This window comes from Hippopotamus amphibius, chromosome 1, assembly GCF_030028045.1.
Source record: "Hippopotamus amphibius kiboko isolate mHipAmp2 chromosome 1, mHipAmp2.hap2, whole genome shotgun sequence".
In the NCBI taxonomy this organism is placed as follows: domain Eukaryota; kingdom Metazoa; phylum Chordata; class Mammalia; order Artiodactyla; family Hippopotamidae; genus Hippopotamus; species Hippopotamus amphibius.
The window spans coordinates 114,211,555-114,239,332 of record NC_080186.1 but is presented as its reverse complement, the minus strand read 5'-3'; the positions used below and the strand labels follow the sequence as shown (position 1 = coordinate 114,239,332).

General features: G+C 50.0%; 1 protein-coding gene across 5 annotated transcripts; it reads left to right on the top strand.

Moving 5' to 3' along the window:
• The first annotated feature begins 164 nt into the window (after window positions 1-164).
• On the top strand, window positions 165-27,618 carry PI4KB (phosphatidylinositol 4-kinase beta). Of its 5 annotated transcripts, XM_057723129.1 has the most exons (13): window positions 1,485-1,647; window positions 8,010-8,946; window positions 13,493-13,537; window positions 15,996-16,223; window positions 17,066-17,293; window positions 18,951-19,060; window positions 19,651-19,755; window positions 19,936-20,059; window positions 21,106-21,371; window positions 25,198-25,330; window positions 25,569-25,689; window positions 26,321-26,383; window positions 26,777-27,618. In XM_057723129.1, the coding sequence occupies exons 1-13, from the start codon at window positions 1,640-1,642 to the stop codon at window positions 26,956-26,958; spliced, it is 2,550 nt and encodes an 849-aa protein (XP_057579112.1). In that variant the 5' UTR covers window positions 1,485-1,639; the 3' UTR covers window positions 26,959-27,618. The 5 variants fall into 5 exon arrangements, with proteins under 5 accessions (XP_057579087.1, XP_057579105.1, XP_057579112.1 ...); XM_057723104.1 differs by lacking the exons at window positions 1,485-1,647; window positions 26,321-26,383 and adding an exon at window positions 165-569; XM_057723097.1 differs by lacking the exon at window positions 26,321-26,383 and having other exon boundaries at window positions 1,492-1,647.
• Window positions 27,619-27,778: the final 160 nt, after the last annotated feature.

Sequence of the window (27,778 nt, the reverse complement as noted above, 5' to 3'; positions counted from 1 at the left end):
CATCCAGCAAATCTTACTTCCCTTTCGGCTTCCTTAGCCTCGCACACTCCGCCTCTTAGGTCCGCCTCCCAAAGATTGGCCCCGCCTCCCACCCGTAAGCCCCTCCCCTGGCCTTCGCCTCCCTCCCCAGCTTCCAAATATCTCTTCCCCGCCCCCTTCTCTGTTTCTGAACAGGCGTGTTGCAGGCAGCTCACCCGACTCCTCAGATTACTATGGGAGCGGTAGGGTCCTGAGCGGCGGAGAAGCAAGAAAGCATAGCCCACGAAGGAGGGCCTGAGCTCAGAAGAAAAATCGAGATCCGCTGGGTGGTGCCGCTGTTGCTGTCTGGTCTTGGTTGTGCGAGGGAGGACGAGAAGGCCGTGAGGCCCGGTGGGACGTCGGGCAGCGCGAAGGCCCCCTCAGGCGGCGCCGAGGGCAGCCCCGCGGCCGGGGCCTGGTGCAGCCGCCGCGGCCGCTGTCAGGGAAGCGCAGGCGGCCAATGGGACCCGGGAGCGGCCGCTGCTGCTGAGGCGGCGGTGTCGGCAGCCGACCCCGACCGCCCGCACCCCCTCCGCCGGGGTCCCCCGGAGGTAAGCTGCTCCTGCCCCGTGAGTGCCCCTCGCCCTGTGTGTGAAGGGGTCCCTCTCCCACCTCGTCCCGCGCGGCGTCCCCCGCCCCCGCGCGTGGGTTCGACTACAAAACTGCCCTCCCGGTGGCAGCTGCGCCCCGGGCACCTTCTCCACCCTTTCTTCCCGAGCCCGGGGTCCTCCTCTGCTTTTTGGCTTCCTCTTCTGTTTAGCTCCTCCCTCCGCCCGGGGATCCCCCCCCCCCCCCCCCCCCCCGTTGCCTCGGTCCCGAATTATTTTCTCTTAAGTCGTCAACACACATCGCGACGCCTTTTATATTATCCTTGTTTGGCTTCCCTCGTTGTCTGTGCTCCAGCCCCGAATCTTTCCCATGGCCTCCGCCTTTATCCCTTTTCCGATTTTGCCCCTTCCCTCCGATGTCTCTGTGCCGCCCCAGCGCTGGGTTCCCGTTTCCCTGATCTAAAGGTTGTGTGTGGCCCTCTCTTCTGCTGCTGCTGCTTCTGATTCCATGACCTCACTGCCTCCCACCCACCCAGCTCTTGGCTTCCAAGAATCGTCTATTCCCATCTCCTTAAGGGATCTCAGGCCCGCACCATCATTCCCACGGTACTGTTTACATTTTGCTTTGACTTTAAGCCTTACCCTTCTTCTCTGGAGTGCCTCATGATTCCTGTAACTTTCTTTAGCTTCCCTCTACCCTTCCCCAATCCCCCAACCCCTGGAGGTTTGTTCCTGTAGAAGAGAGATCTGACAAAGCCCCTTCCCATTCAGGATTTTCAACTTTGACACCTCCCTTGAGGTTCAAGGCTTTTGCTGATGCCTGTGACACTTGGTTCTGTCTTCCCTATGGTCTTTATGTATTCTCTGTCTCGCTCTTTCCCTTTACATACCACTTATTTCAGGATCAGCTAAACTTTGAGCTGAGAAGAAAATTGTTGGGAGGAGGGGGAGCCTCAGCTGTCTCAGGCTCTTCTCTGGACAGAAGGGTGTTTCTGAAGGATGGAGCAAGTTTGAAGAAGTTCCTATCAGATTACACTTTGTTGGAGGAATGAACAGGCCTGCATGGAAACCGAATGAGGCTGTGAGAAATTTTGTTTTGCATTATTTAATTTTAGGCTTGTCTTAAAGGGATCACAGAATAGAGTGTCTTCCCACTACCTAAGAGGAATCAGTTTACTGTCTGTGGCTTTACTAGAATGGTTTTGGTGGATTCCATAAGAGCTTAGGCCTCGAGTGGGGTTGGTCAGGGGGTAACTGGAAAAAGGAACATGAGACAATGGAAAGAGCCTGTATATTCAGAATCAGGACTCCTGGGTTCAGCATGTGACTTCCTCACTTGACCTTTAGAGTGACCTTTTTTGGGAAGATGGTCCACACTGTAGACATCAGTGCAGTAATAGGCTTGGAGCAGGATGTTGGTTGAGGAAAAAATTAGACTTGATTATTTGTTTACAAAACATTCTCCTCAGACACAAGGTATTTATTAGTAGTAATTTAGTTGTTCTGAGAATTTTCTTCATTCTGGTCTCTCTGTTGGGCCTTTCTAGTCTACAGCCATGGGAGTGAATCAGTTTGAAAGACAAGCTCCAGGCCTGCTTCCTTTTTCTTTTTTTTTTCTTTTTTTCTTCCGGCTGTGTTGGGTCTTCATTGCTGCTTCATTGCTTCAAAGCCTGGGCTTTCTCTAGTTGCGGTGAGCTGGGTCTACTCTTCGTTGCGGTGCATGGGCTTCAGTAGTTTTGTGGCACACGGGCTCAGTAGTTGTGCCGTCTGGGCTGTAGAGCACAGTCTCAGTAGTTGTGGCACACAGGCTTACTTGCTTCGCGGCATGTGGCATCTTCACGGACCAGGGATGGAACCCGTGTCCCCTGCACTGGCAGGCGGATTCTTAGCCACTGTGCCACCAGCAGAGTCCCCAGACCTGCGTCTTTCATCTGCCTTGCTTTTTTTCCCCCACTCCTTTAAGTTGCTGACCACCTTCGCTGTTCGTCTTGCACTTGAGCCATAACTCCAGATTCTGTAGGTGGAAAGTATGTTTGTGGGAAAGTCCTTTGAGGAAACTGGCTGGAAAAGAAAACGTGGAGTGAGTTGGGACTTAGGAAACGAGTTGCTCCCTTGTATGCCATGTCTCTTGGCCTGCGATAGCAAAGAGGGCACATGAAGTTCCATTCATCTTGCTAGTCCAGGCCTGTTTGAAAGTAATCATGCTACCTCGTCCCACTTCTCCCTTTTCAATCTCATAATTCGCCTTTTTAGGAGAGCTTCACTCCTTGGAAGCACCCTCAAAGAGAAGTCATATTTCCCTTAGTTTCCCTGCTTCCTTCGCAGAGCTAGGTCCACACTGCATGAGAACATGTTTGCTAAACACCATCTAAAGCAGCAAATTGAGATTCTTTGATTTGGGGGCAAAGTTTGAGAGGGACCTTTCAGTAACTGGCATGAGACAGGAGAGGGCCTAGTTCAAGTGCATTTGGAGCTTGCGGCAGGGAGGAACAGTTCGGAGAGAGGTGAGTGTACAGGTTGCTTTCTTTGCCATCTGCCTGTTAGAGCAGGGGCTCCCAGAGCTGGCTTGGGCTGTCTGACTGGAATCTGCTTATACCAGCTCTATAGCCCTGAACAGAATTCTCAGCCTAATTTAATATTGACTTAATTACCCTGAGACCACTGCTCTCCCTACCCTCCTGCTGGTAGCTTGAGAATGCCCTCTCCCCTGATGCCACCCTGCCTTGGGGCCTTGGGTAAGTATTTACCTGGTTCCTGGTAGGGCGTGAGCCTGTTTGACTGCTCGGCTCTGTGTTTCTACAAGGAAAACGTTGTACTCAATCTCCCGTTTTTAACCATTGAGGTTAAGGGGGAAAGGTGTGCTAAGGCCTCCTTAAAGAAAGATTTGAGTTAGACCTTGAGACTTGAGGAGGAGATTCTCAACAGCGGAACAGACGGCTTAGGATGATTAGGGGTCTCTTTTGAAGAGCACCTTCTTTTTAAAAATTATTACTGAAGGCATACATGCATTTGAATAAATCCAGTGGTACTTAAGGAGTTTATGATGAAAATCAGTAGTCCCTTTCCCTTCATCCCTACTCCTAGAGTTAACTTGTTAATTATTACAGTGTTTCTCTCTGACAGTTATTGCCATAGCCTTAGATAAAATGCTCTTGCCTCTATTTCTTGGTTTATTAATTGTTACAAAAGAAGATTGCACTTTAGAAGATTCATACCTCTTGTTTATATAATTTTAATTTTTATTTCTACTGGAAGCCTGTGTAACTTTAAATAACATATTTGAACCTCCTTTTCTTTCCATTAATTTTTTTTAAATAAATTTATTTATTTATTTATTGGCTGCATTGGGTTGGGTCTTTGATGCTGCACACAGGCTTTCTCTAGTTGCCGCGAGCGGGGCTACTCTTCATGGTGGTGCATAAGCTTCTCATTGCAGTGGCTTCTCTTGTGGAACACAGGCTCTAGGCGCGTGGGCTTCAGTAGTTGCGGCACACAGGCTCAACAGTTATGGCTCATGAGCTCTGGAGCACAGGCTCAATAGTTGTGGTGCACGGGCTTATTTGCCCCGCAGCATGTGGGATCATCCTGGAGCAAAGATCAAATCCGTGTCCCCTTCATTGGCAGGCGGGTTCTTAACCACTGAGCCACCTAGGAAGCCCTCCATTAACTTTTAATAGCCTCTCTTAACTACCTACCTTGTAGGATGAAGATATTGGCTCCACTACTCTTTTTTCCAATTCACATGATCCATGTCAAAGGGATTTTTTTTTTTTTTTTTTTGTCCAAAGGGATCTTTTAAAAGGAGGTGGAAAATTGAGCTCATCTATTTGCTTGGAGGCAGAGCACTAAATTAGAAGATCTCTTAAGGGTCGTTCTATGAAAATACAGGAACATATAAAAACATGAGGATTGATCCGAACCATTCGTATTTATCTAGTTCATGGAAAAAGATCTTAAGAAGGGGATAGTGATTAATTGGGTGAGAAAACTGATTTGGGGCTCTTTATATCCTGTCCTAGCAGAAACCAATCCACCACGTCCTTCAGTGGAGGCCATGAAGGTTTGTTTGCCTAGAATCTTCTGAGGTGATGAGAAGTGGGAAACCATGTTAAGTGATAGCATCCCTTGCCCCCGAGTTTTCTGCAGACATTTACTTAAATGCTCAGTCCTGGAACACATGCACATGTACCCTCGCTGTCCCCTTTCACTGCTGCTCTTCTTTGTTTTGCCCTGAACAACCCCCGATGCTCAGCTGAGGGTTCCCTGCATTGCCCAGACGTAAGGTGTGGAGCCAGTCAGTTGTCAGCATTCCCTCAACCCACACACAGACACCCCTCTCCTAGAAGCCAGCTGCTAGTCTGGGGCGGGGTAGGCCTCCAGTTCTCTTCCAGTCTCACTGGAAGACCAGTTTAGGCTCCCAGTGTGAAGTGTGGCGTCTCAATTGTTTGAATGTCCTTGAGGGCCATAGAAGTCACTTGCTATGAAAGGTTTGGATTTTCTCCTCTTGTCTTTTTCTTGTTCTCTGACTTATAAGGGGCAGGGTGATGAAAGCAGAAACTTTCTTCCTTTTATGCTTTCTAGTCCTTTCACTCTCTTTAGAATAGTTATTTTCAAAGCTATATTTTCTTTGCATTTGAAAGGGAGTGAATTGATGTTGAGACCATATCTGGATTTAGGTTTGGGAAAATCCACTTCTTATTTCTTATTGTCTAAATTGCCAAAAATACTAAATTTCCTTCAACTCCTCCTTCTCCCTATGACTTGCTTCAGATGCAGGCAGTTCCTGAGGCTCAGAAAGGCCAGGAGGGAGGCCTCGCTCCAGTTTGGTAGTTTCTAGTGACAGAGCTGCCTATACAGAAAAGGAGTTTGGTTTTCCTCCTCCTCTTGACATTGTCTGTTCCCTGGGGGGTAAAGGCTACCAAATGGGGGACTTATTCTGTTCAGTGGGGAAGTCCCCTGAATACTGCAGTGTGGAATTTCTAACTAAGCCCTGAGATAAAAGAAATGACGGTCTCCTTCCTTCCTTCCTGGTGCCTGTAATAATCCCAGTTGTGACCATTTTTCCCAGTCTTCTGCATTTCCTAGTGAAATCTGAGATGTTGTTTGTGAGGGAATGTCTGAACTTCATTCTCTTGGAAGTTTTGAAAGTGGACTTTTAGGAGCTTTTGGTGACTTGGAAGTCTCTGGAATTAGAGGAAAAGAATAAAATATGCCAAACATAGAGAGATCGAGAAAAAAGAGTTGGTTGCATAACGTGATTGAGGCTGTTATGTGAGTTTCTAAAAGCAGACCTAAGAGGCAGTGGTCCCAGTTGAAGTTGAGTGGACCCTCTGGTGCAGAGTGTCCTACAAAGGTGCGGCAGGGAGTGATGAAAGCTTCCTCCTTATTATTCCTGTGCAGCCTGCAGTTGCAAGTAGAGACAGATCTGCACAGGCAGCCATGCTGGTTCTGCTGCTCAGAAGGCACTGCCTAATTTGGGAGAAAGCATAGTGAAAGAGTTGCCACCTTTTTGCTGATTCCAAGCACAAAACTGCATCAGAAAAGTTAAATTTGGGGATGAACTTCTTGCTTGACGGAGTTGGGAGAAAGATAAACCGAAGTAGCCATTTTTGATGCTCTCTGAGAATTGAGTTCCCCATCTGTCTTCCTGCAAAACTTTAGTGGTTGACTGCTGGGAGACAGGGAGCTGTACTATATAATGTTGGGCAGATGAAGGTAACCTTGAGTCTTAACATTTCAGAATTGCAAGAAGAGGCACTGAAAGAGTGGTAGTGGAAACCGTGGCTTTGCAGAGCGACTAGAGAATCTGTATCCTGAGCCTCCTTCCACTTACCCAAAGTGTATGCACCCAGGTTCACTACTGTCAAAGCTGATGTCACTATCAGTTAGAAATGATCTGCATTCCAGCTCCATAGTTGCTTCTGCCTTTCTCTCGCTCATGCTCTTGAGTGTCTTAGACTCACTCTATTTGTATTTTCGTGAAGAGGCCTCTGAGTCCATTGCTGACTACAGCCAGGCTCTGGAGCTGGGTTGATCTGACATTGGCAGTGTGCCTCTCCCAGTCCTTGCTTTGAAATTTCCTCCTGTTCTGCACTGATTCTCCTGATTTGGATTTGGTGGGGTTCTGAAGAATCATTCTAGGAAAGCAGTGGCTTTTATCAACAGTGTTCTCTCACTGACTTTCCTTCTGAGAGTCCCTCCAGAGAAGAATTCTTGGTTATGTGATTCCTGTTCCTCCCTGTTCTTTGGACATTCTAGGCACGTGAGTTCCAGCCTGATACCTTTCTGCCTTCTCACAGCCCCCCAGTTCTTGGAGTGTGTGTATGAGAATGGGGAAGGTAGTGTTGGGGTGAATGTTTTGGAAGAGTCTCAAGTAATGAGTGTTAACTGTAATTCACTTCCCTTATAAACAACATGTGTGTGCACATGCATTGTTTACTAACCTTTTAGGGGATTAGGATTCAGCTAGCATTTGTTAAGTACTACTGTATGCCAGGGACTGTGGTAGATCCTTTGACACACATGAAGTTATTTATTCTACACAGCAACAATAAACAGATATGTTTTCCCCATTTTGCAGTTGAGGAAACTGAAACTCAGAAGATACGTGGTTTGTGTAAGTTTGCACATCTCATAATGGCAGAGCCAGGATTCTGAACCTCGACTCAGCCTATTTGACTCCAGGTTGAGTTTTTCCACTATCCTTCAGCTGCCATAGCACTGGAGAAAGGGAGAAGGATGTCATGAAGTCAGACAAGCAGAGAAATGGCACACTTCAGCAGGGTTGATGATGGTTGTTTTAGAGGTTTTTCTTCTCAGTGAAGCCTGGTGTGGTAGTTTCTGGCCCTTATTTCTTGGGAGCTTTGAGTCTAAAAGGGAAGGTAAGAAAGTATCTGTAACTAGAAAAATACATCAAGATTTTAACACTAAATAAAGGTGAGATGTTCAGGACCTGGGTATGGAGTGTTACATGAGTAAGGAAATACAATTCAAAGAGGAAAAGAAAAAAGGTTATTGGCAGGCATTTAAGAGGAGATACGGGAAGAGCATGGAGATAGAAAAGCATTTGAAGAGTTGGAGATAAGGGAATTAAGACCAGAACTGCTTCCCAGTCTACATGAAGCATTTGTAAGCCTGTGTAAATGTAACACATATAGAGCAACGTTTTGCGAATGCAGGTTGAGAACAGAGGCTAAGCCGAGTAGCTCTGTGCGGAAGGAATGGAGAGTACCGTAGCAAGCAGAAGTGGGGGCGGCAGTCAGGCAGAGCTTCCTTGGGGGGAGAGGACTTTTCATCTGATTTTGAATGAGTCCAGGGAGACAGAAAGAGAGGAGGTGCGTGGGAAGGTTGCATGGCGAAGGGAAGACCTGAGGATGGCACCACTAACCAACGTGTGTGTGTGTGTCTCCCTTTCTGTTCCTTTCTCCCGCCTTCCTTCTGTAGCTTGGAAGCTCGAAGTCTGGCTGTGGCCATGGGAGACACGGTAGTGGAGCCTGCCCCCCTGAAGCCAACTTCTGAGCCCACTCCTGGCCCACCGGGGAATAATGGGGGCTCCTTGCTAAGTGTCATCACGGAGGGGGTCGGGGAACTATCAGTGATTGACCCTGAGGTGGCCCAGAAGGCCTGCCAGGAGGTGCTGGAGAAAGTCAAGCTTTTGCACGGAGGCGTGGCCATCCCTAGCAGAGGCACCCCACTGGAGTTGGTCAATGGGGATGGTGTGGACGGTGAGATCCGTTGCCTGGATGATCCACCCGCCCAGATAAGGGAGGAGGAAGATGAGATGGGGGCCACAGTGGCCTCGGGCACAGCCAAGGGAGCAAGAAGGCGGCGGCAGAACAACTCAGCCAAACAGTCTTGGCTGCTGAGGCTGTTTGAGTCAAAACTGTTTGACATCTCCATGGCCATCTCATACCTGTATAACTCCAAGGAGCCTGGAGTGCAAGCCTACATTGGCAACCGGCTCTTCTGCTTTCGTAATGAGGACGTGGACTTCTATCTGCCCCAGTTGCTTAACATGTACATCCACATGGATGAGGACGTGGGTGATGCCATCAAGCCCTACATAGTCCACCGCTGCCGCCAGAGCATTAACTTTTCCCTGCAGTGTGCCCTGTTGTTGGGGGCCTACTCTTCAGACATGCACATTTCCACTCAGCGACACTCCCGTGGGACCAAGCTGCGGAAGCTGATCCTCTCAGATGAGCTGAAGCCAGCTCACCGAAAGAGGGAGCTGCCCTCCTTGAGCCCAGCCCCTGACACAGGGCTGTCTCCCTCTAAAAGGACTCACCAGCGCTCTAAGTCAGATGCCACCGCCAGCATAAGTCTCAGCAGCAACCTGAAACGAACAGCCAGCAATCCTAAAGTGGAGAATGAGGATGAGGTAAACTCCGCGGGAGGGACAGAGGGGCGAGCAAGGGGGCCTGGAGACAGGATGTCTGACGTAGGGTTGCTCTGTCCTTTCTCTCCTTCCCTGTGTTTCATTTCATCGATAAAAGCATGGAATGTTAGAATGGAAAAAGACCTTAGAATTCATGTATTGCAGCTGCCTCATTTTACAGAGGAAGAACTCGGAGACCCAGAGAGATAAAGTGACTTGCTTCAGGTCATGTAGCTAACAGCAAGGCTGGTACTCCTGACTCTGTCCAGTGTGTTTTCACTAAATTGCACTGCCGTTCTCGTAATTACTGAGAACTGTGGCAGAGCCCCTCCCCAGCCTGACTTGAAACCTGGGAAATCTACCAGGACCTCTCAGAGCAGCACCCATGGGGGAGAAGGGCCTCTGTGTGAATTTTGTGTGTGCCGGGGGAGGGGAGATGCTAAGCAGAGCCTCAGCTTCACTTTCCTAGCCACTCCTCCTCATAATCCCCCTCCCCCACTCCCTGAAGGTCCTGCTCTTTGTTGACAGGAGGGTAAGGTTCATTCCCTATCTTTCAGGCATCTGCAGAATGCCCTCGGGTCTGCCTTTCCTTGGAGGAGGGAATGTCTTGCTTGTCTCTTTCCCATATTATTTGGGAGAAGCACAAAAGGAAGAGGAAAGCAGTTCTAGGGTAGAGTAAATCTTGGGCATACCCAGTGTCACGTCAAGGACCTGAAGCCTAAAGAAGTGAGAGCAGCAGTCGGGGTATCCCATTTAGGATACAGAGCAGGGATGAGATAAGCACATCATAGGTTACACCCGCTTTTCATTCCACATCTGGACAGATAGCAGGGGAAGTTGCCCAGTGGACAACCAAGTTTTAGTGACCAGATGTCCCAGGCAGACAATGGCACCCCAGTCCCCACCCCACCCCTGACTCACCACCAGCCACACTCCCATCCTGGCTGCCAGCCTAGCCTGGGAAAGAAGGCAGAAAAGAACGAGGAATTTGCTCTTGTTGGAAAATGCATATAGGCATGGTGCTGGCATCTGCCTCTGTGGGGCACATAACACACCCACGTTTTTGGTACAATGGGACCTCTTTCAACTAGAGAGAGGTCAGAGTGACTAGGGAAGGGAAGGCAGGAGGCAGGGAGACTACAGAGCCTGGTCTCTCTGGAAATTCGGTATTTTATTATGAGAATAATAGGCTAAAGGAGCTAACATTTATTGAGCACTTAGTACGTGCCAAACATCGTATCAAATACTTTACATTTAATCCTCACAACACCCCTAGCAGACAGGTATTATTTTACCATTGAGGAAACAGCTTAGGTTAGATGATTTGCCCCAGGTCTCTCAACCAGTGCATATTAGACCAGGCCTCAGCTGTCAGAACCCATATGGGGAAGAACAGCCTAGGCCTTAGCCACGGAGGTTTCCACGTCCACGCACAGGCAGAGCCCAACAGTTCTCAGAACCAGAACAGACCATTTTCATTGCTGGTTGAGCTTGGCAGGGCAGCCCAGAGTCATGAAGGGAGGCTGTTGCGGAGCAGGAAGACTCACCCGGAGCTGGTGGGACTAAGGGCGTGAAGGGTTTGGGCTCCTCCTCCTGGGGTTAAGCCTGTAGCAGTATGAGTGTGAGCAGCTGGAAATGAATCCCTTGGTGCCCCTTGTCAGGTGCCTCTTGGCTTTTCTCTGCAGACATTTTGTAGTTCTCATCTTAGGACCAGAAGAACTGAGGCCTCGGGCTTTTCTTACTCTGTGTTGGTCCTCAGTCCCTCTTCCTTGCATCTAACTCCAGCCTGGAATGGGATTTTGGGTGACGCTGAGTCACAGGTATTCCGTGAGTGCTTAAATCCTCTAGGTTGGCTTCTCCAGCTGCCATTCTTCCCAACCTGGCTCTTTTATCTTGGGTCAGTAGATCCAGGAAAGGAAGGAGATACCACGTCCCCAGGCAGGCTCAGGTTATCTGATGCTGGCAGAAAGAGACACCTGAATCCACTGTGGCTCCTCAGGAAATTTGAGAGTGAGAGTCACCAGGAGTCTAAGCATTGGAGTCTTCAGCACAGAGATCTCTCCAAACCCCTTTGGCATTTTGAGGATACATTTTTCAAGGCCTTTGTCTCTCAAATACCAAGGGAATTGTTTTTGTTTCTTTTTAATCCTCCTTCTCCCCTGTCATGCAACATTTATTCACTCAACATATAGCTCTTGAGCTTGTACACTGTGCAGAGGCTAAAGGCAGTGGAGGATGTAGGATAAAATGCTGTCCTTCCCTCCAGGAACTTACCAAGATAGTATGGAGAACTCATTACCTAGGAAATTGTTTAGTTTGTGACTCTTGATTTTGTATCCTGAAACTTTCCTGAATTTATTGGTTCTAATAGTTTTTTGGTGGAGTTTGTGACTCTCTTGAAATGTTGATTCTTGCATGTGAGGAGGAAGTATATAGCTTACTAAAACAAAACACATAATTATCTAAGGTCTGAGCAGAGACTCCAGAAGGAGTCACTGCTCCCCATCTCTCACTTTGCCTGTGGGTTCTGAGTTTAATCCTGCTCTCATGCCACCAGTAGAGAAGCTCTGGAGGGTGAAGCGAGGCCTCAGAGAAGAGGCCCGGGTGCTCATGCAGTCTCTTCCTGCCTGGGGTCTCCCTACAGTGTTCTTCTCTGCCCAGATCTCACAGAGGGTTGTTTTCTGTTAATGAGGAATCCTTTACACTCTCCCCTATATTAGGAGGGCTCTAGCACTGATTTCTGCCATCTCCCTCCATTCCCCACCCCTCCAAACCCACTCCTTCAAAGCAGTTTCTATCAGCCTAGTCAGGGGACTCTGTCAGGCAGTTTTCCTTTCCAGTTGTAACCAATTGGTAGATCTTTTGACATAGGGTTGGGGTTGCAGGGTCAGAGAGTAACTTAGCTACTGTGCCCACCCCACATGCTGCCCCACATAATGACACTTGTAGATCAGCATCGTCTTCTCAGGGCTGCGACCTTTGTACAGAGAAATACGCTGCATAGCACACTGGGGACCCCAGCGGGCCTTCCAGCCTGATGGAGTGTGATGTCAGCTTCTTGGCCTCAGGCTTTTCTCGGTGGAGCTGACTCAGTTTGAGTGACTCAAGCAAACAGGAGAGAGGAGCAGGTCATGATATACCTCCCTTCCCCCAAGGCTGTTAATGAGTCAGACAGGACTGTCCTATCTGTAGGAGAGTCAGCTGGAGTGTGGCTCATGGAACCAATATCCTGCCTGCTGTTCGTTCCCCACCCAGCTCATAAGTAAAAATGAACCAGTAAGTCATCATAGCCTCTAGCATCCTCACTGCCTCAGTTCTTCCTCGCACCCCTACACAAAGCAGAAGAGTTGCTTTGGGAGAGTGTTCGGCTTGGCTTCTCCCTCAAAGTGCCCCCTCCCCAGATTCTTCAAAGAAAGATCTGACAAGAGGACCTCCAGCTAGAATACAGCTTAAACCATGGAATTGAATTAAGTAGATGCTTGAAAGGCTCACAGCTCAATGACCACTGCCCTCCTGCCCTGGGAGTTCCTGGGACTTTGTCTCTTGAGTCCAGGCCCCTCCCTTCCTGCACATCTATCGCACGTATTGCCCCTTCTCCCTGCCCTGGGAGGCCTTGGTGGACGGAGCCCAGGATGGGCCTGTGCACAAGCTGCAGCAGAGCTGCTGAATGGGTTTCAGTACCGGCTCTTTCCCTTGTTTTGCCCAAGGACAGCAGTAAGACATAGGAATGGGCTGAGGTTTAGCTAAATCCCCTGGGCTGGGACTAGGACAGCTGCGGCTGCTCAGCTACTCAGCTTTCTCAGATGGACCTGGCTCCGCAACTTAGGTTAAAAAATTGTAATTTATTGAGTATCATGTGAAATACCCTGATAGGAAGCCTGCAGAAGTTTGGTAGATAAGAAGGGTATTCATCCTTAACTCCCAGCAGCACCTAGCCCAGAGGTTTCATGCTCATGGGTCCAGCGTGTTCCTTGTCACATGATTCAAGGTTGGGATTAGGTTTCCCAGGGGGCTAGTGAGGCTGATTAGAGAGGGGATGTACCTGGCACTGAAAGTTTAGCTCTTCTGCTTCCTCCTTGACATTTCCAAGAAGCTGGAGGAACATGGGATTTCCAGTATGGGGGCCATGAAGCTTGTTAAATTCAGTCTCTCGGTGGTGGTCTCCATAGAGAAGGGGCTGGTTGAGCGCGTGTGAGTGGATAAGGAGAAAGCGCGGAAGCCTGGCAGCACAGAGCTACTCCCTAAGGATTTGTCCTGGAAGGAAGACTTGGGCAGGCAAGAAGAGAAGGGAAGAAATGGAAAGCAGAGGCCACTGTCTCTTCAACCCTTCTGACCTCAAGGTCTGTGCTAGCCTTCTAGCATCTTCCACAGGTGTCAAGATACTGGGCAAGTGGCATTTGTGGGTTGACTTTCTTTCATTAAAGCGGAGAGGTAGAGCTACACAAGAGAAGCAGTTATGATCCAAGTTGGAGCTAAATTCTTTGCCTTTGTCTCTCTCCCTTCCCTCCCTGCCCCCTCCTTCTCCCCTTGCCCTCCGGCCCTTTCCCAGGAGCTCTCCTCCAGCACCGAGAGTATTGATAAGTCATTCAGTTCCGTAAGTGGGGCCAGGCTGGGACTGGGTGGCAGGCTCCCCCCATGGCCGCATTTCCTCTCCGTCCCCAGGTCTTCTGAGTCCCCAGGTCAAGGCTGGAGTTAAAAGGTGCCTTTTTTTCCTGGGACATCAGTGCCTCCCTCCCAGGCCTCCGAGACCTGGAGGAGCCCCTGCCCGATTTTTGCCAGTGCTCTGAGCCCAGGCTGAGTTGGGCTTCGCCGATCCTTCTCCCAGAGACAGCTGGGATGCAGTGCAGCTCAGCCCCCAGCTCCTGGGTCTCTAGAGCAAACAGCTGGGGGAGAGAGAGAATTTACCTCTGGATTGGAGCCAAAAACTGCTTGGCAGGAAACCCCCAGGATGCTGGTTCTCCCACCCAGAACCCTCTCCCCATGGCTTCTGCCATCAGACCATCAAATACTTATTCAGCGTCTTCCAAATGCTAGGCCCTGTGCTGGGTGAGCTGACTCGAAAAGCAAACAGGATTTGGCCTGAAGGAAAGTTCTACCTCCCCACAGCCGGTTTTCTTTTTTAACTTCAACCACATTTCTTCCAGGTCTGAGCTCTTCCCTTTCCCAGCTCACTGCCCAGGATGTTCCTTACTCCTCCTTCTCCTTGCTTGTTCCCCCTGGACTAACCCCTTACCCTCTGGTCCCACAGGGTCTCGGACCTTGTTGCTGGGCAGAGACGTGAGAGGAAATGCTGGACCCTCTGGGAGTTTGGATGATTTTTTTACATTTTATTTTTGATTTGTCTACCCAATCAGTTTTCTCTGTTCTGTGCTGATCCCCTTTCAGTCATGATTCCTATCTCCTCCCATGTGGCAGCGCCTCTCTCTCGGGGTCTGGGGTCACATTTCCAACATGCTGATGTGATTTAGGGGGCCCCGACCCAAATGCTGAATTGAGGATGGGAAGGAATTCTGTTGTTTCTAATCTGACATAACTATGAATTGGTGGGGCTGGAAGGTCCTAGGGACCATGACCGTTTGCCACCTGAGTGGATGGATTAAGGCATCAGGATAAATGAAGGCGTGAGTCTCCAAATTTCCTCTTCCGTTCTTTCTCTTTCTCTATGAAGCCCCTGGGATATTTGCAGGGACCACAGAGGTCTAGTTCTGTTGTCTTCCTGTCTTTATCTCTTTTCAACCCTGCCTCCCCAAGCATTCCTGACTGACTCAGACACCCTGTTTTTCATTACTGTATGGGGCCCTGAGCCAGCCCCCGGTGGGGTAGAGGCTGAGAGATGAGCTGTCCGTTTGAACCCTGGCTCTGTGCACATGCAGAGGTGGACATGGTACTGCCCAGCTTTCAAAGGAAGCTCTTTTTTGCAGTGTGAGGGAATGAGGGTAGAAATTCTCACTCAGGAGACTAAGCAAGACACACAGAGAGGGAGAGAAGCCTGGTGAGTGAAATACTACTGTTTCTCTAAGAGGAAGAGATACTGTTCTTATCTAGCTGAGGAGAGATGGGACGGGGTGGCTATCTTGATAAAATGCCCCTTACGGTGGAAGGACTTAGGCTGGGGAAAGAGCCCTGCTTCCTGTCCAGCTGAGTCCATCTTTTTCCCCACCCCGCCTTACTCCCCAGACGGAGTTTGCCCTTTCCGAGAACGAAGTGCCCAGCGTGAGCAGCCAAGCCCCCAGGAGGGAGTTCCTGTGGAGAGGCTAGGCCCTGAGAGGCAGGGGAAGAGGACCCAAGGAGGAGTCCCTGACAAAACGGGCCTTCAGGGCCATCATCAGGGACTGAAAGGAGCGGTTGTCTTCTCCACCCACCTGCGCAGCCCTGCCCCCCGCCGTCTGCTTTTCCTTTCCCCACTGATTGTTCCCTCAGGAGTGCAGAGTCTGCTTCTCCTTCCCTCATCCCCTGCATGTGCACGGACCCTTTGTGAGAGATTGTGGGGTGGACGGGGGGAGGCCGTGGAAAGCAACCCACGTCATTTGAAGGGATGGAGTCCTCCTTTGAAAGGGGAGATGCTGACTCGCAGCTCCCCTCCCTGGCCTTGGGGGCCCTGCTGGAGACCCAGCCCAAGGATTCGGGTCGGGAGGGGGACAGCCTCGTTCTTGAGATGGGTGAAGCACGTCAGGTGTGAACAGCATTTCTCTCTGGGTCCCTGGCTGACCTCTCTGGGTGTCATCCCCCCACCCGTCTTGAAGCCTTGGGACAGTTCCTCAGGAACTCAAGTCTAAGAGAAGAGTGGTGCCCCTGGTGACCTGGATTCACACATACTGCCCCCTTCCCCTCAAGAAAAAGCCTGTGGAGAAGGGACTGTGCTGGCTTTTCCACCTGTTCCCAATTCAGGTTGACAGGGGTGGGTGGAATCTCCTAAGTGGGCCAAAATTAGCTCCTTCCCTGGAGTTCTAGAGACACTGGGACCCCTGGCCTGTATGTCCAGGAGTGACTGGGTGGGCCACTTTTTTCTATGGTTTCTTCACCATCTTTTACTTCACCCCAACCCCCTGTAGCCTGTCAGACTGGCTCCTGAGCGAGAATTCATCAAGTCCCTGATGGCGATTGGCAAGCGGTTGGCCACGCTCCCCACTAAGGAGCAGAAAACACAGCGGCTGATCTCAGAGCTCTCCCTGCTCAACCATAAGCTTCCTGCCCGAGTCTGGCTGCCCACTGCCGGCTTTGATCACCACGTGGTCCGCGTGCCCCACACCCAGGCTGTTGTCCTCAACTCTAAGGACAAGGTAGGTAGGCTGTGGCTGAAACCACACCCCTCATCTGACTACTGCCGTGGTTATCCAGGGTGTGTGTATGTGCCCAGGGACGCCCCACTGGCATCCTAGGTTCCCTCTGTAGCTCATGTACACGTGTCAGCCCTGACTTTACCTCCGCACTGTTGTGATCCCGAGGACCCTCCCGTCCCCCTTCTTGGGTGTTGTTTTTCCAGACCAAAGAGACCTGATCTTTCCAGCCTGCCCCTTGTGTGTCTTAGGAGAGAGCCACTCTCCTCCCTCCTTACAGTCCTTTTGGTAGCTCTTCTCAGCCCTTCTATAACTCTTAGGCTTTCCAGGTACAGCAACAATGAGAGTAGAGAAATCTTTGTTTCTAAGAGCTTTTCTGATCACAGTGGGGAGGGAGAAGGGGAGAATTAGCTAAATTAGTCTACTGGTTGAAATGAGTACAGTGGTTCAGATTTTTTTTTCTAGAAGACATATTAAAGATTAGAATCCTGCTTGGAACAGTGTCCAACTTTTTCCCAGTCTTTTTGTCTGTTTTTAGAACAAGCCCACAGAGATGTTCAGGCCTCCATGAATGGGTGGTAATTGATAGTTTCGTTTTGCCCAGGTGCATCAGCTATGCATTCTGAAGCTCAGCTGAAACATTTTAAATACCTGCGTACTCTCTCAGCCAAATTCTTTATATAGATGTTCATAGGATAAGTTCCTGCCCTAAATATGGCATTCCTGGTGTCAGGGGACTGATGGATTCGGAGTGGGCAGCAGGAAGAATTGTGTTAGCAGAGTTGAGGTTTTGGGGGAACAGTGGTGGAGATAAGTTGCAAATACTGTTCTCACTGCCCCCCCAGGCTCCCTACCTGATCTATGTGGAAGTCCTCGAATGTGAAAACTTTGACACCACCAATGTCCCCGCCCGGATCCCTGAGAACCGAATTCGGAGCACCCGGTCTGTAGAGAACCTGCCCGAATGCGGCATCACCCACGAGCAGCGGGCAGGCAGCTTCAGCACTGTGCCCAACTATGACAACGATGATGAGGCCTGGTCGGTGGATGACATAGGCGAGCTGCAGGTGGAGGTGAGGGAGCTCCAAGGGCAAGCACCTATTCTCCTGGAGCTTTCAGGAGAATATATTTGAGACGACACAGCACACCCTGAGGCAGGCTGACGCAAGTACCCAGTTGAGTGGGGTAGGTATTGACAGGTGTGAGAGGGGAAGGCTCTGAACAGCTCTAGTCTGGGATAAATGCAGCTGGAGCTCGTTTCCCTGCAAGAAGAACTTCGGCTTACTGTAAGGAGGAACGTCTAAGCCCAGGGGAGTGTGGAAAATTTAATCAAAATATGTATTGAACACCAGCTATATAAAATTGTCTTAGGAAAGCAGAGAAGAATAAGTCATACATTCATTCATTCACTCAGGGAATATTTATGGAGGGCCTTCTTTGTGCCAGCCTTGAGTGCTATATCCTAGTAAACAAGGCTTGGCCCCTGCCTGCGAGGAGCTTATGACCTAATAGGAGAGAGAACGAGACCAGTCAGCAAGTAGATGTATTGTGGAGTGATCCAGGTTGTGCTAGAGAGCATGGGGTGTCATGGGAGCACCTGAGGTAGCATTATTGCAGACTTTGGGTTGGACACACCCCAAAAGATTTCCCGGAGGAATTCATATCTCAGCTGAGGACTGAAGGTAGGTAGCAATTAGCCGGACAGAGTATTCCAGGCAGAGGGGACAGCACGTGCAAAGTCTGGAAGACACGAGAGAGCTTGGCCCATTTTAAGAATGGAAAGAAATTTTGCGTGGCTGTGTTGTGTGGTCATAAGATAAGGAGTGGTGAAGAGTGAGGCTGGAGAGGCTGGCATGGGCCAGGTTGTAAGAAGGATCCTGTGAGCTGTGGAAAGAAAGTTGGGTTTTGTTCTGGGGTTGTAGGGGTCCAGAGCAGGATTTTATTGCCACTGTGGCACAACCAGACTTCACTTTATAAAAAGGCAGACTCTCTGTACTTGAGCTTACAGTCCAGCTGGGGAGACTGGATGCAGACATTTAAGAAAAAAATCTACATATAAGATACACAACAAGGCAATGTGCAGTAAGTGATGAAAGAGGTTAAGGAAAAATGCACTGGTACAAAGGAAAGAGTAAAGAAGGGACTTGATATGGACCCTGGGGTCTGGTAGAGTATTGTATAGTTAGAGAGAGATGGGGAGATAAGAGTGAATGACTTAGGTTGAAGAAATGCTCAGAGGAACCTAGCCTGGAGAGGGTCTGTTCTGGACCTTAAGGGAGAATGCATCCCTGACCTTGGAGAGCTCTCAATATAAGGCTGAAAGTTCCGCTTTCTGTGATGGTCATGGCAGTGGTTTGCAAACTTGAGTGCATTGGAAGTCTTCTGGAGAACTTGTTAGAAATTTCAGACTTCCCGATCCCATTCCCAGTCATTCTAATTCAGGTCGATGGTGTGGTTTGGGATCTGCGTTTTAGCAGCATTCCAGGTAATTCTGATGCAGTTAGTTGACACATTGAAAAACACTGCTAGAGGGCCTTTGTGGGGGCCTAGGCAGTTTGGGGTCTGAGTGGTCAGGATGGTGAGTAACGGGGCGAGGCTTTTCCGAGCAGGGTTTGGAAGGGAGGGCTGATCGTGTCGTGGAGATGCAGCACGCAGGGTGATCTGAGGAGGAGGTGAAGAGGCGACCCCTGTGCTTAGCCCTTCTGACCTGCAGTCCCCTGCCCTCCCCAGCTCCCTGAAGTGCACACCAACAGCTGTGACAACATCTCCCAGTTCTCTGTGGATAGCATCACCAGCCAGGAGAGCAAGGAGCCTGTGTTCATTGCAGCGGGCGACATCCGGTATGGCCAGACCCCGTGGCCCCTCATTTTTCATCCTGCTCTTAGGCACTGCCTGTCTCTTTGTCCCCTTCCTCTCTGTCAGCCTGTATTTTTCCCTCTTCTCTCTCTCCTTACTCTTTCCTTGTCCTGAGGCCACCAAACTTGAGGCAGTGAAGGTGTGGGTTGAGAAATTACTGGGCTACTACAGAAAGAAATTAAATTTTAAAAGGACTCCAAAGGAGCAAAAGCACCAGAGGAACGAAGCACAGCAACGTTTCCCAAGTGGGTCTGAGGATACACATGTCAGAATCCAGGGAGAGGGAGGAGATCTTACTGGAAATGCAGATGCTGGAGCCTCACCTGTTCTGAATGTAGAATCTTGGTAGGAGAATGGGGAGGGCCTGGTAATCTGCATTTAACATGATGACAAACCACCAGGTTAGCAAAAAGGTTATTAGTGGTGTGTCTCCTTCCGTGAGTCTCTCTCAGCCCAGGTTTCTGTCTCTGTGTGCCCAGAATCAAGGAAACAGTGCAGGAAATGCCGGCATAGACAGGGACATGAGGCTCTGGGGTAACTCCTCCAAGCAAATGATATAGTTTCTTCCTGCTAGACGGCGCCTTTCGGAGCAGCTGGCTCACACCCCTACAGCCTTCAAACGAGACCCAGAAGACCCTTCTGCGGTTGCTCTCAAAGAGCCCTGGCAGGAGAAAGTGCGGTGAGTTGGATAGAAGTCCACCATCCATATTGTCTCTCAGCCTCCCCGGCAAAATCCATCAGGCCCCCAGGCAATCTGAGTCCTTACCTTGTGGGGAGTTTGATTTGGACATTTGATAGAAGCTGTGTCTCTGTCCTCAACCTGGCATCACCCTTTGATACCTTCTTCTTCTCTTCATAGGCGCATTAGAGAGGGTTCCCCCTATGGCCATCTCCCCAATTGGCGGCTCCTGTCAGTCATTGTCAAGTGTGGGGATGACCTTCGGCAGGAGCTGCTGGCCTTCCAGGTGTTGAAGCAACTACAGGTAAGGAAGAGGGAGAAAGAAGGAAAACTCCGTCCATCCACAGCCCACCTGAGGTAATCATGCAGGTCCTTCTGCAGGGAGCTCTGCTGGGGACCAGCTTCCTGCCCAGGTCTAAGTTGGATTTACATTAAACTAAGCTGGTGCTCCTCCCCGGAAGTACAGCCCCAGGAGCAGCTCCACAGCGACCTCTTGTGGCCCTTCTGTCACTGGCACCTGTTCTGATCGCTGATCGGGACTCCCAACTGACATGTGCAGCAAGTGGGTTGCATTGGGCTGAGATGTTGATCCATGACCCCCGGATTGGTTGCCTACAAGCGACTTCACCTGTTTAATCAGTTCTTCCCCCTCCCCCCCATTTATTTATTTATTTGTTTATTGGCTGTGTTGCGTCTTCGTTGCTGCACACAGGCTTTCTCTAGTTGCCGCGAATGGGGGATATTCTTCATTGCTGTGCGCAGGCTTCTCAGTGCAGTGGCTTCTCTTATTGCAGAGCACAGGCTCTAGGCGCGTGGGCTTCAGTATTTGCAGCACACAGGCTCAACAGTTGTGGCACATGGGCTTAGCTGCTCTGCGGCATGTGGGATCTTCCTGTGGAGCAGGGGTGGAACCCTGCGTTGGCAGGCGGATTCTTAACCACTGCACCGCCAAGGAAGTCCCTAATCAGTTCTTTATATAAATATTTTTATTTTCTGGAGAAGCTTTCTCTGAACCTAAATCCTTTTTGGTTTTTTTCCATGTTCTTTGCACTTGGATTAATAGCTCCCACTCGCCCAGCTTGGGAGGTGACAGTGAGGTTTCTTCTTCTCCCTCCCTTTTTTGGACTTCTCTCTGTATGATGCCTTTTCCCATACGCCACCCTGTGTCTTGTCATACCCTGGACTTCCTTTCAAAACTGGTTCTCAGTGGGATCAGGGGCTTTTACTCACTTGATGGCCTAGAATCAAATGCCACCAAGAATGGGAACTGTCCAAGGTTGGGGACAGAGGAGATTTTAGCCTCCTCCCCCCATTTAGAGAGAGTCTCAATGCCTCTGTGTTTCCTCACAGTCCATTTGGGAACAGGAGCGAGTACCCCTGTGGATCAAGCCATACAAGATTCTTGTGATTTCGGCCGACAGTGGCATGATTGAACCAGTGGTCAACGCTGTGTCTATCCACCAGGTGAAGAAACAGTCACAGCTCTCCTTGCTCGATTACTTCCTGCAGGAGCATGGCAGTTACACCACTGAGGCGTTCCTCAGTGCCCAGCGCAATTTTGTGCAGAGTTGTGCTGGCTACTGCTTGGTCTGCTACCTGCTGCAAGTCAAGGACAGGTAGGTAAATTCCTGTCCCTCATCCTAACCTTTTCTCCAGGGTTCCCTCTGTCCCTTCATTTATTCACCACCACTTTCCATTGCCAAGATGTAAAGATGAAACAAACAACATATTTTAAGCAGAGACAGATGCGTTCATATGCCATGAAGGCTAGGAAGCAGCTGACAGGTACCCCAGGGTAAGGGGCAAAGAAGTGAGGGATTTATGGGAGGAGCAAGGGTTTGAGCAAGCAGGGTCCTGAAGGATGAAGGAGAATGAGGACACAGAAAGCTGTGGGGGAAGGATGTTCCAGGCAGAGGAAACAACTGGAGGTAATTAAAGCTTGGGCCACACTGCATGGCACAGTAGTAGCGGTGACATCAGGTAAGTTGAGGCCAGATTAGTGGGACCTTCATTATGAGGCTGAGGAGTTTTATTCTGCAGGCAGAGGGAATGCCATGATCCAGTCTGTATTGAATGAATGCTCCCTGTGGCACTTTGGTGAGGTTGGATGTAAGTGGTTCTTTAGCAGTGAAGCAAGAGGTAATGAGGCCTGGCCTGAGGGCAGTGGTAGTGACTGATAGCAGAAAGAAGCAGATGGATGTGAGAGACATGGTAGACACCAAGTTGAAACTGCCAGCCCTGAATGCTCCTCCTTGTTCCAACATATGATTTCCAAAACTCTTAAGTATCTTTTGTTTTGCCCAGAGCTGCCATTTCTCCCAATATCATGTGACCTTTGTGAAGCTCACCTTCGCATGTGGATGAACAACATATCGTACAGAGATAATTACACGCTTGAGGCCCTGCTTTTTAAGACTGTCTCCAGAGAGTGACTCAGAGTCAATACCTGGAATGCTCCTGTGAGTTGCTCCTCTCAGAGGGCCGAGGGCAGCTGTCCTGGGAAAACACTGATTCAGTGGCCAGTGCTTCCAGGGTTCCAAGTGATACGTCAGCACGTTAAGATTAGCTAACAGCCGCTTATCAGAAACCTAGCATCTACTAAGTGCCTGTGATGGCCTGACATTCTTTTTTTGTTGTGTGTAATTGAAGCATATAGTTGATTTGCAATATTGTGTTCACTTCAGGTGAACTTCAGCAAAGTGATTGAGACATATATATATATGGATACACACACACACACAGGTATTCTTTTTCAGATTCTTTTCCATTATAGGTTAATACAAGATATTGAATACACTTATCTGTGCTATATAGTAAATGTTTATCATTTATCTTTTTTTTTAATAAATTTATTTAATTTGTTTATTGGCTGCATTGGATCTTCGTTGCTGCACACGGGTTTTTCTCTAATTGCGGCAAGCGGGGGCTACTCTTCATTGTGGTGCGCAGGCTCCTCATTGCAGTGGCTTCTCTTGTTGCGGAGCATGGGCTCTAGGTGCATGGGCTTCAGTAGTTGTGGCGCATGGGCTCAGTAGTTGTGGCGCATGGGCTTTAGTTGCTCCATGGCATGTGGGAATCTTCCCAGAGCAGGGCTCGAACCCGTGTCCCCTGCACTTGCAGGCAGATTCTTAACCACTGCGCCACCTAGGAAGTCCCCCATGTATCTGTTTTATATATGGTAGTGTGTATCTGTTAATCCCATACTCCTAATTTATCCCCCCTTCCCCTTTGGTAACCATAACTTTGTTTTCTTTGTCTGTGAGTCTGTTTCTGTTTTGTAAATAAGTTCATTTGTATTATTTTTTTAGATTCCACAAAGAATTGATACCATATAATATTTGTCTGACTTACTTCATTTAGTATGGTGATCTCTGGGTCTATCCATGTTGCTGAAAATGGCATTATTTCATTCTTTTTTATGGCTGAGTAATATTCCATTTTGTGTGTGTGTGTGTGTGTGTGTGTGTGTGTGTGTACACACCACATCTTATTTATCCATTCATCTGTTGATGGACATTTAGGTTGCTTCCTTGTCTTGGCTATTGTACATAGTGCTGCAGTGTACATTGAGGTGCATCTATCTGTTTGAATTAGAGTCTTTGTCTTTTCCAGATACATGCCCAGAAGGGAAATTGCTGGATAACACTAATTTTAGTTTCTCAAGGAAACTCCATACTGTTTTCCATAGTGGCTGCACCAATTTACATTCCCTTTTCTCCACACCCGCTCCAAATTTATTATTTGTAGACTTTTTTGATGATGGCCATTCTGACTGGTATGAGGTGATACCTTACTGTGGCTTTGATTTGCATTTCTCTAATAATTAGCAACGATGAGCATCTTTTCACGTGCCTGTTGGGCCTGACATTCTTATATTGAAACCAGATGAAAATGCTGTCAAACAGGTGTTTCCTCAGGAGGGAAATTAGGGTCAGGAAACTTTCAGAACCTGTGCTCCTTCCACCCTGCCAGCCTTACAGATGAAGCCAGCAGAGGCTTTGCATTTGAGAACTGAAGGGAAATGTCATTGTTTATAAGGAACCTGGTTCTAAGCTTTAGGCTGTCCCTAAAGAGTCAGCATTTGGAACCAAAGGCCCAGAGAGCCTAGAGCCTGAGCCCCTGGGTTGAGTAAGTGGGAGCAGGGAAGCAGGTGCTAGTTGGGCCTCTGGGCTTTTCTTTAGGAGACTAATACATTTGGAAGATGAGAGTCCATCCTTTAAAAGGGGGAGAGAGGACAGGCAGCTGGTAAACCTTTCATAATAAGTCAAAAAAGAATAGATGTAGTCAAGTCATGAATGGACTCACCCACTGGAGAGAAGCGGCCGCAGTGAAGGGGGCCCCAAGCTGAAGGCAGGTGAAGGTCTCCTTAACTGCTTCAGAGCGAGTCCCCCGTAGCTTTGCAGCTAGAGTTAACTCCAGCACTTAAGGAGAGAGAGAAACTGCCCCTCACTGGCTTGGGACCTTGGGCAAGTCAGTTCTCTTCTCAGGGCCTCTATTTCCTCACCTGTAAAGTGAGAGGCTGAACTAGGACATCTAGAACTTTCTGGCTTTCAAGATTGTGTGTGTTGCTGAATTTGTCATGCTTTCCCAGAAGGGGGAAGGACTCAGATGGGACTGGGTTCTCCCTCTGTCCCCGTCTTTTTGGCCAGTCAGACCGGCCCCCGAGAAGGTGGCCTCACACCATGAGCTCTTAACCTAACAAAGCCTCTGTTGACGCAGAGGAGGTCCATTATGGGCCAGTCCTCACGTGCTTAGCATGTTAATTGTTCCTCCTTCGACTGCCCATTCATTTGGGAATCACAAAGACCTGGGATTTATCTCCCTTTAACTCTTCTTCCTGCAGCTAGCCTGTAGGAATTGCCTCCGGAGAATTTTTTTTACATAAGCACTTTTACCAGATAGTTAAAACTGACTCTGCGAAGCCCCCACACTATTTTACATTTAAACTCCACTCAGCCTGCGATCACTGCTCCCTTCCAGTGGGGCTTCTGATCTGCAGTGGGCTAATAAGAATTACAAACAAAACATAGGTAATTAGATTGTGACTAGAGGCCTCCCCCTAAGCCAAGTGCTTGGCCTCTGTGGCAGCTGGTTGGCGCACAGAGGCCTTCTTTCCTAGCCTCGCACTTCTCTACTAGATTGGGATCGGTTTGGGTGCTTAGAGGCACAATTACTGGGAGATTTGAGTAATCTTAAACTATTTTATTAGGTTGTTAATGATAGGAAATCAGACCCCACAGCCTTTGTGAGCAGTTTACTTTTCTGATTTCCTTTCTTCTCACTGTTGGCTTTGGGTTCTAGGAGGTTGGACCCAGAGCTATAGGCAGCAGGAAACGTGGCAGGGCCCTTGCCTGGTGTCATGTGGCCAGTGTGTTGCAGCTTGAAGTTCCCACCTCAGTCAGACTCACTACTGCCTCTTCCTCTCCGCTGCCCCCTCCTCAGACACAATGGGAACATCCTGTTGGACGCAGAAGGCCACATCATCCACATCGACTTTGGCTTCATCCTGTCCAGCTCACCCCGAAACCTGGGCTTTGAGACCTCAGCCTTTAAGCTGACCACAGAGTTTGTGGACGTGAGTCAGGAAGGAGAGGTGCCTCACTGTGTTCTTTCTGTCGAGGGAGGGGGAGCTGATAGGCTCTCCCTAGATGGGGACAGACGACAGAAATGGCAATAAGTCAGGGTGAGGTTGGATGTCCCGGGAGGCTTCCTGCCTGGTAAGAGTCGGGGAAGTAACAGAGTTTGGCACGTTTGCCCAGGGGAGGAAGTTCTGACACTGAGCCCCCTTGCGCACACAACTCCTCTCCTCCCAGGTGATGGGCGGCCTGGATGGCGACATGTTCAACTACTACAAGATGTTGATGCTGCAGGGGCTCATTGCTGCTCGGAAGCACATGGATAAGGTGGTGCAGATCGTGGAGATCATGCAGCAAGGTGGGGAGAAGCCAGGTGTTGGGGATAGGGCGGCACCCACGGTGCCTCGGGATTCCCGCTTATGTTGGGGCCCTGGGGCATGGAACCTCCAGAAAGTTGATTCCGCCTCAAGACTGGGGGCGGGAGCTCCCAGAGGGTTTCCAGCTCTGATCCAGGGCCCTGTTTCTCCTTCGGCACATGCTTCCTGATTCCTGACAGAGCTAGGCCTGGGGGTGGGAGGGTGGAGGCAGCAGAAACTACCTCCTGGGTGCACTCAGGGAAAGGACAGTCCCATCGCCAGCCTCCAACACTGAGCTTCTGTCTTCCTTCCATCACTCAGCTTTTCACCAGCCCAGGAGTTTTCAGTCACCACCTTGTTCCCCACTGGCCTTTGACCTCTGGTTGCCCTCTCCTCAGACCCCTTCCCTGTCGCAATTCGCACCCCTTCTGCTCTGAGCCAAGACGTGTTCCTCTCTCATCTTTATCTGCTCTCACTGCTGCTTACTCACGGCCTTGCCATCTGCAGTCTTCTGTCCAGGATTCCTCCTCTCCCCGCTCCTCTGGGCCCTCATCCCCATTTCCTCAAGGCTGTGGTGTCCACCCAGTCTGAGCTGCCAGTCTCTCCCTCCCCATCCCCGCCCCCACCCCACAGGTTGTCGCCGTTGCTCAGGAGCATCCCCGTCTGGCCCCGTGATGACGGTGGCCCAGGTCATCTGTGAGTGTCAGACGTAGCTAGGCAGAGGCCTGCAACCAGATAAGTGCTCAGCTCAGGGCCCGTTCCCTAGACTCTTTCCAGCCTTCCCTCTGGGTCCTAAGACTGCTCCCTCCACCCTCACTGGGGTAGATGTGGTGTTGGCCCTCTGCCCTCCTCTGCTCTCGTGCCCTCACCGAGAGGGGCTTAGGAGTGTGGGATGAAGAAGGGCTCAAGGCCCTCCCGGCAGCTCCCCCTTCTCTGCCCAAGCAGAACTGCACCCACACTGTTAGGGATCTCTGTGAGGTGGGAGGGAAGGGGCACCTGAGACAGCCCGGCTCTGCACTGGCTGTGGCTGTCACCACTGCTGCTCCCTCCTTCCCACCCGTGACCCTGTTGCCTCGCTGCCGCCCCCAGGTTCTCAGCTTCCTTGCTTCCACGGCTCCAGCACCATCCGCAACCTCAAGGAGAGATTCCACATGAGCATGACTGAGGAGCAGCTCCAGCTGCTGGTGGAGCAGATGGTGGACGGCAGCATGCGGTCTATCACCACCAAACTCTACGACGGCTTCCAGTACCTCACCAATGGCATCATGTGACACCCTCCTTCTCAGGCCTCAGAGCGGTGGGGGATTCAGGGGACCCTCCCCGGGAAGGCCCTTGTCAGAGAAACCCTAACCCAGGAAGCCCCACCCACCTAGCCATCCACCAAGGGAAATGGAAGGCAAGAAATACAGAGGATCATGTGGTAACTGTAGAGCTTGCCAGGGTGGGGTCCAGACTTGCTGGGGCGTCCCTGCCGCGCCCCCAGCTGTGTCAGTATTACCTGACAGACTCCAGGACTCACTGCCCTCCAGAGGACAGAGTGATAAACGTGAGGGACACTGGGGCCTTTTTCGCCTCACCAGGGTCCAAGAGGTTCTTTCCACAGGCCATTCTCTTAGTGTTCTGGGCCCCAGGAAGGAGAAAAGAGTAGGTTCTTGGTACTTAGGACTCGATCCTGTGGTTGGCCTTTGGCCGTGCTGCTGCCCGACCCGTCCCGAGCTCCCCAGGTAGGCGGGCTTTGGCACAGGGTCCTGCACTTGCTGAGTTGCCCACCCCGCTTGTGAGGAAGGGAATGATCACAGCCCCTCCAGTCTGAGGGTACTGGCCTAGCCACGGGAAATTCCTTGCCCTCATCCCTTTCCCACACCCAGGGAAATAGCTCTCAATTTTTTATTTTTAATTTTTGTTTGAAATAAAGTCCTTAGTTAGCCATGTGTCATTTCTGAGTTGTATTTTTTTCAGGGGTAGGGAGTAAACAGATGCCTCAGTGTCCAGGATACAAAAGGGACCACACAGAATGAGGTGGAGGAAGATGCTTTTTCCCTGCCCGTCTCAGTCAATACCACCTCGTCCCTGAAGAAGGGCCTTCCCAGC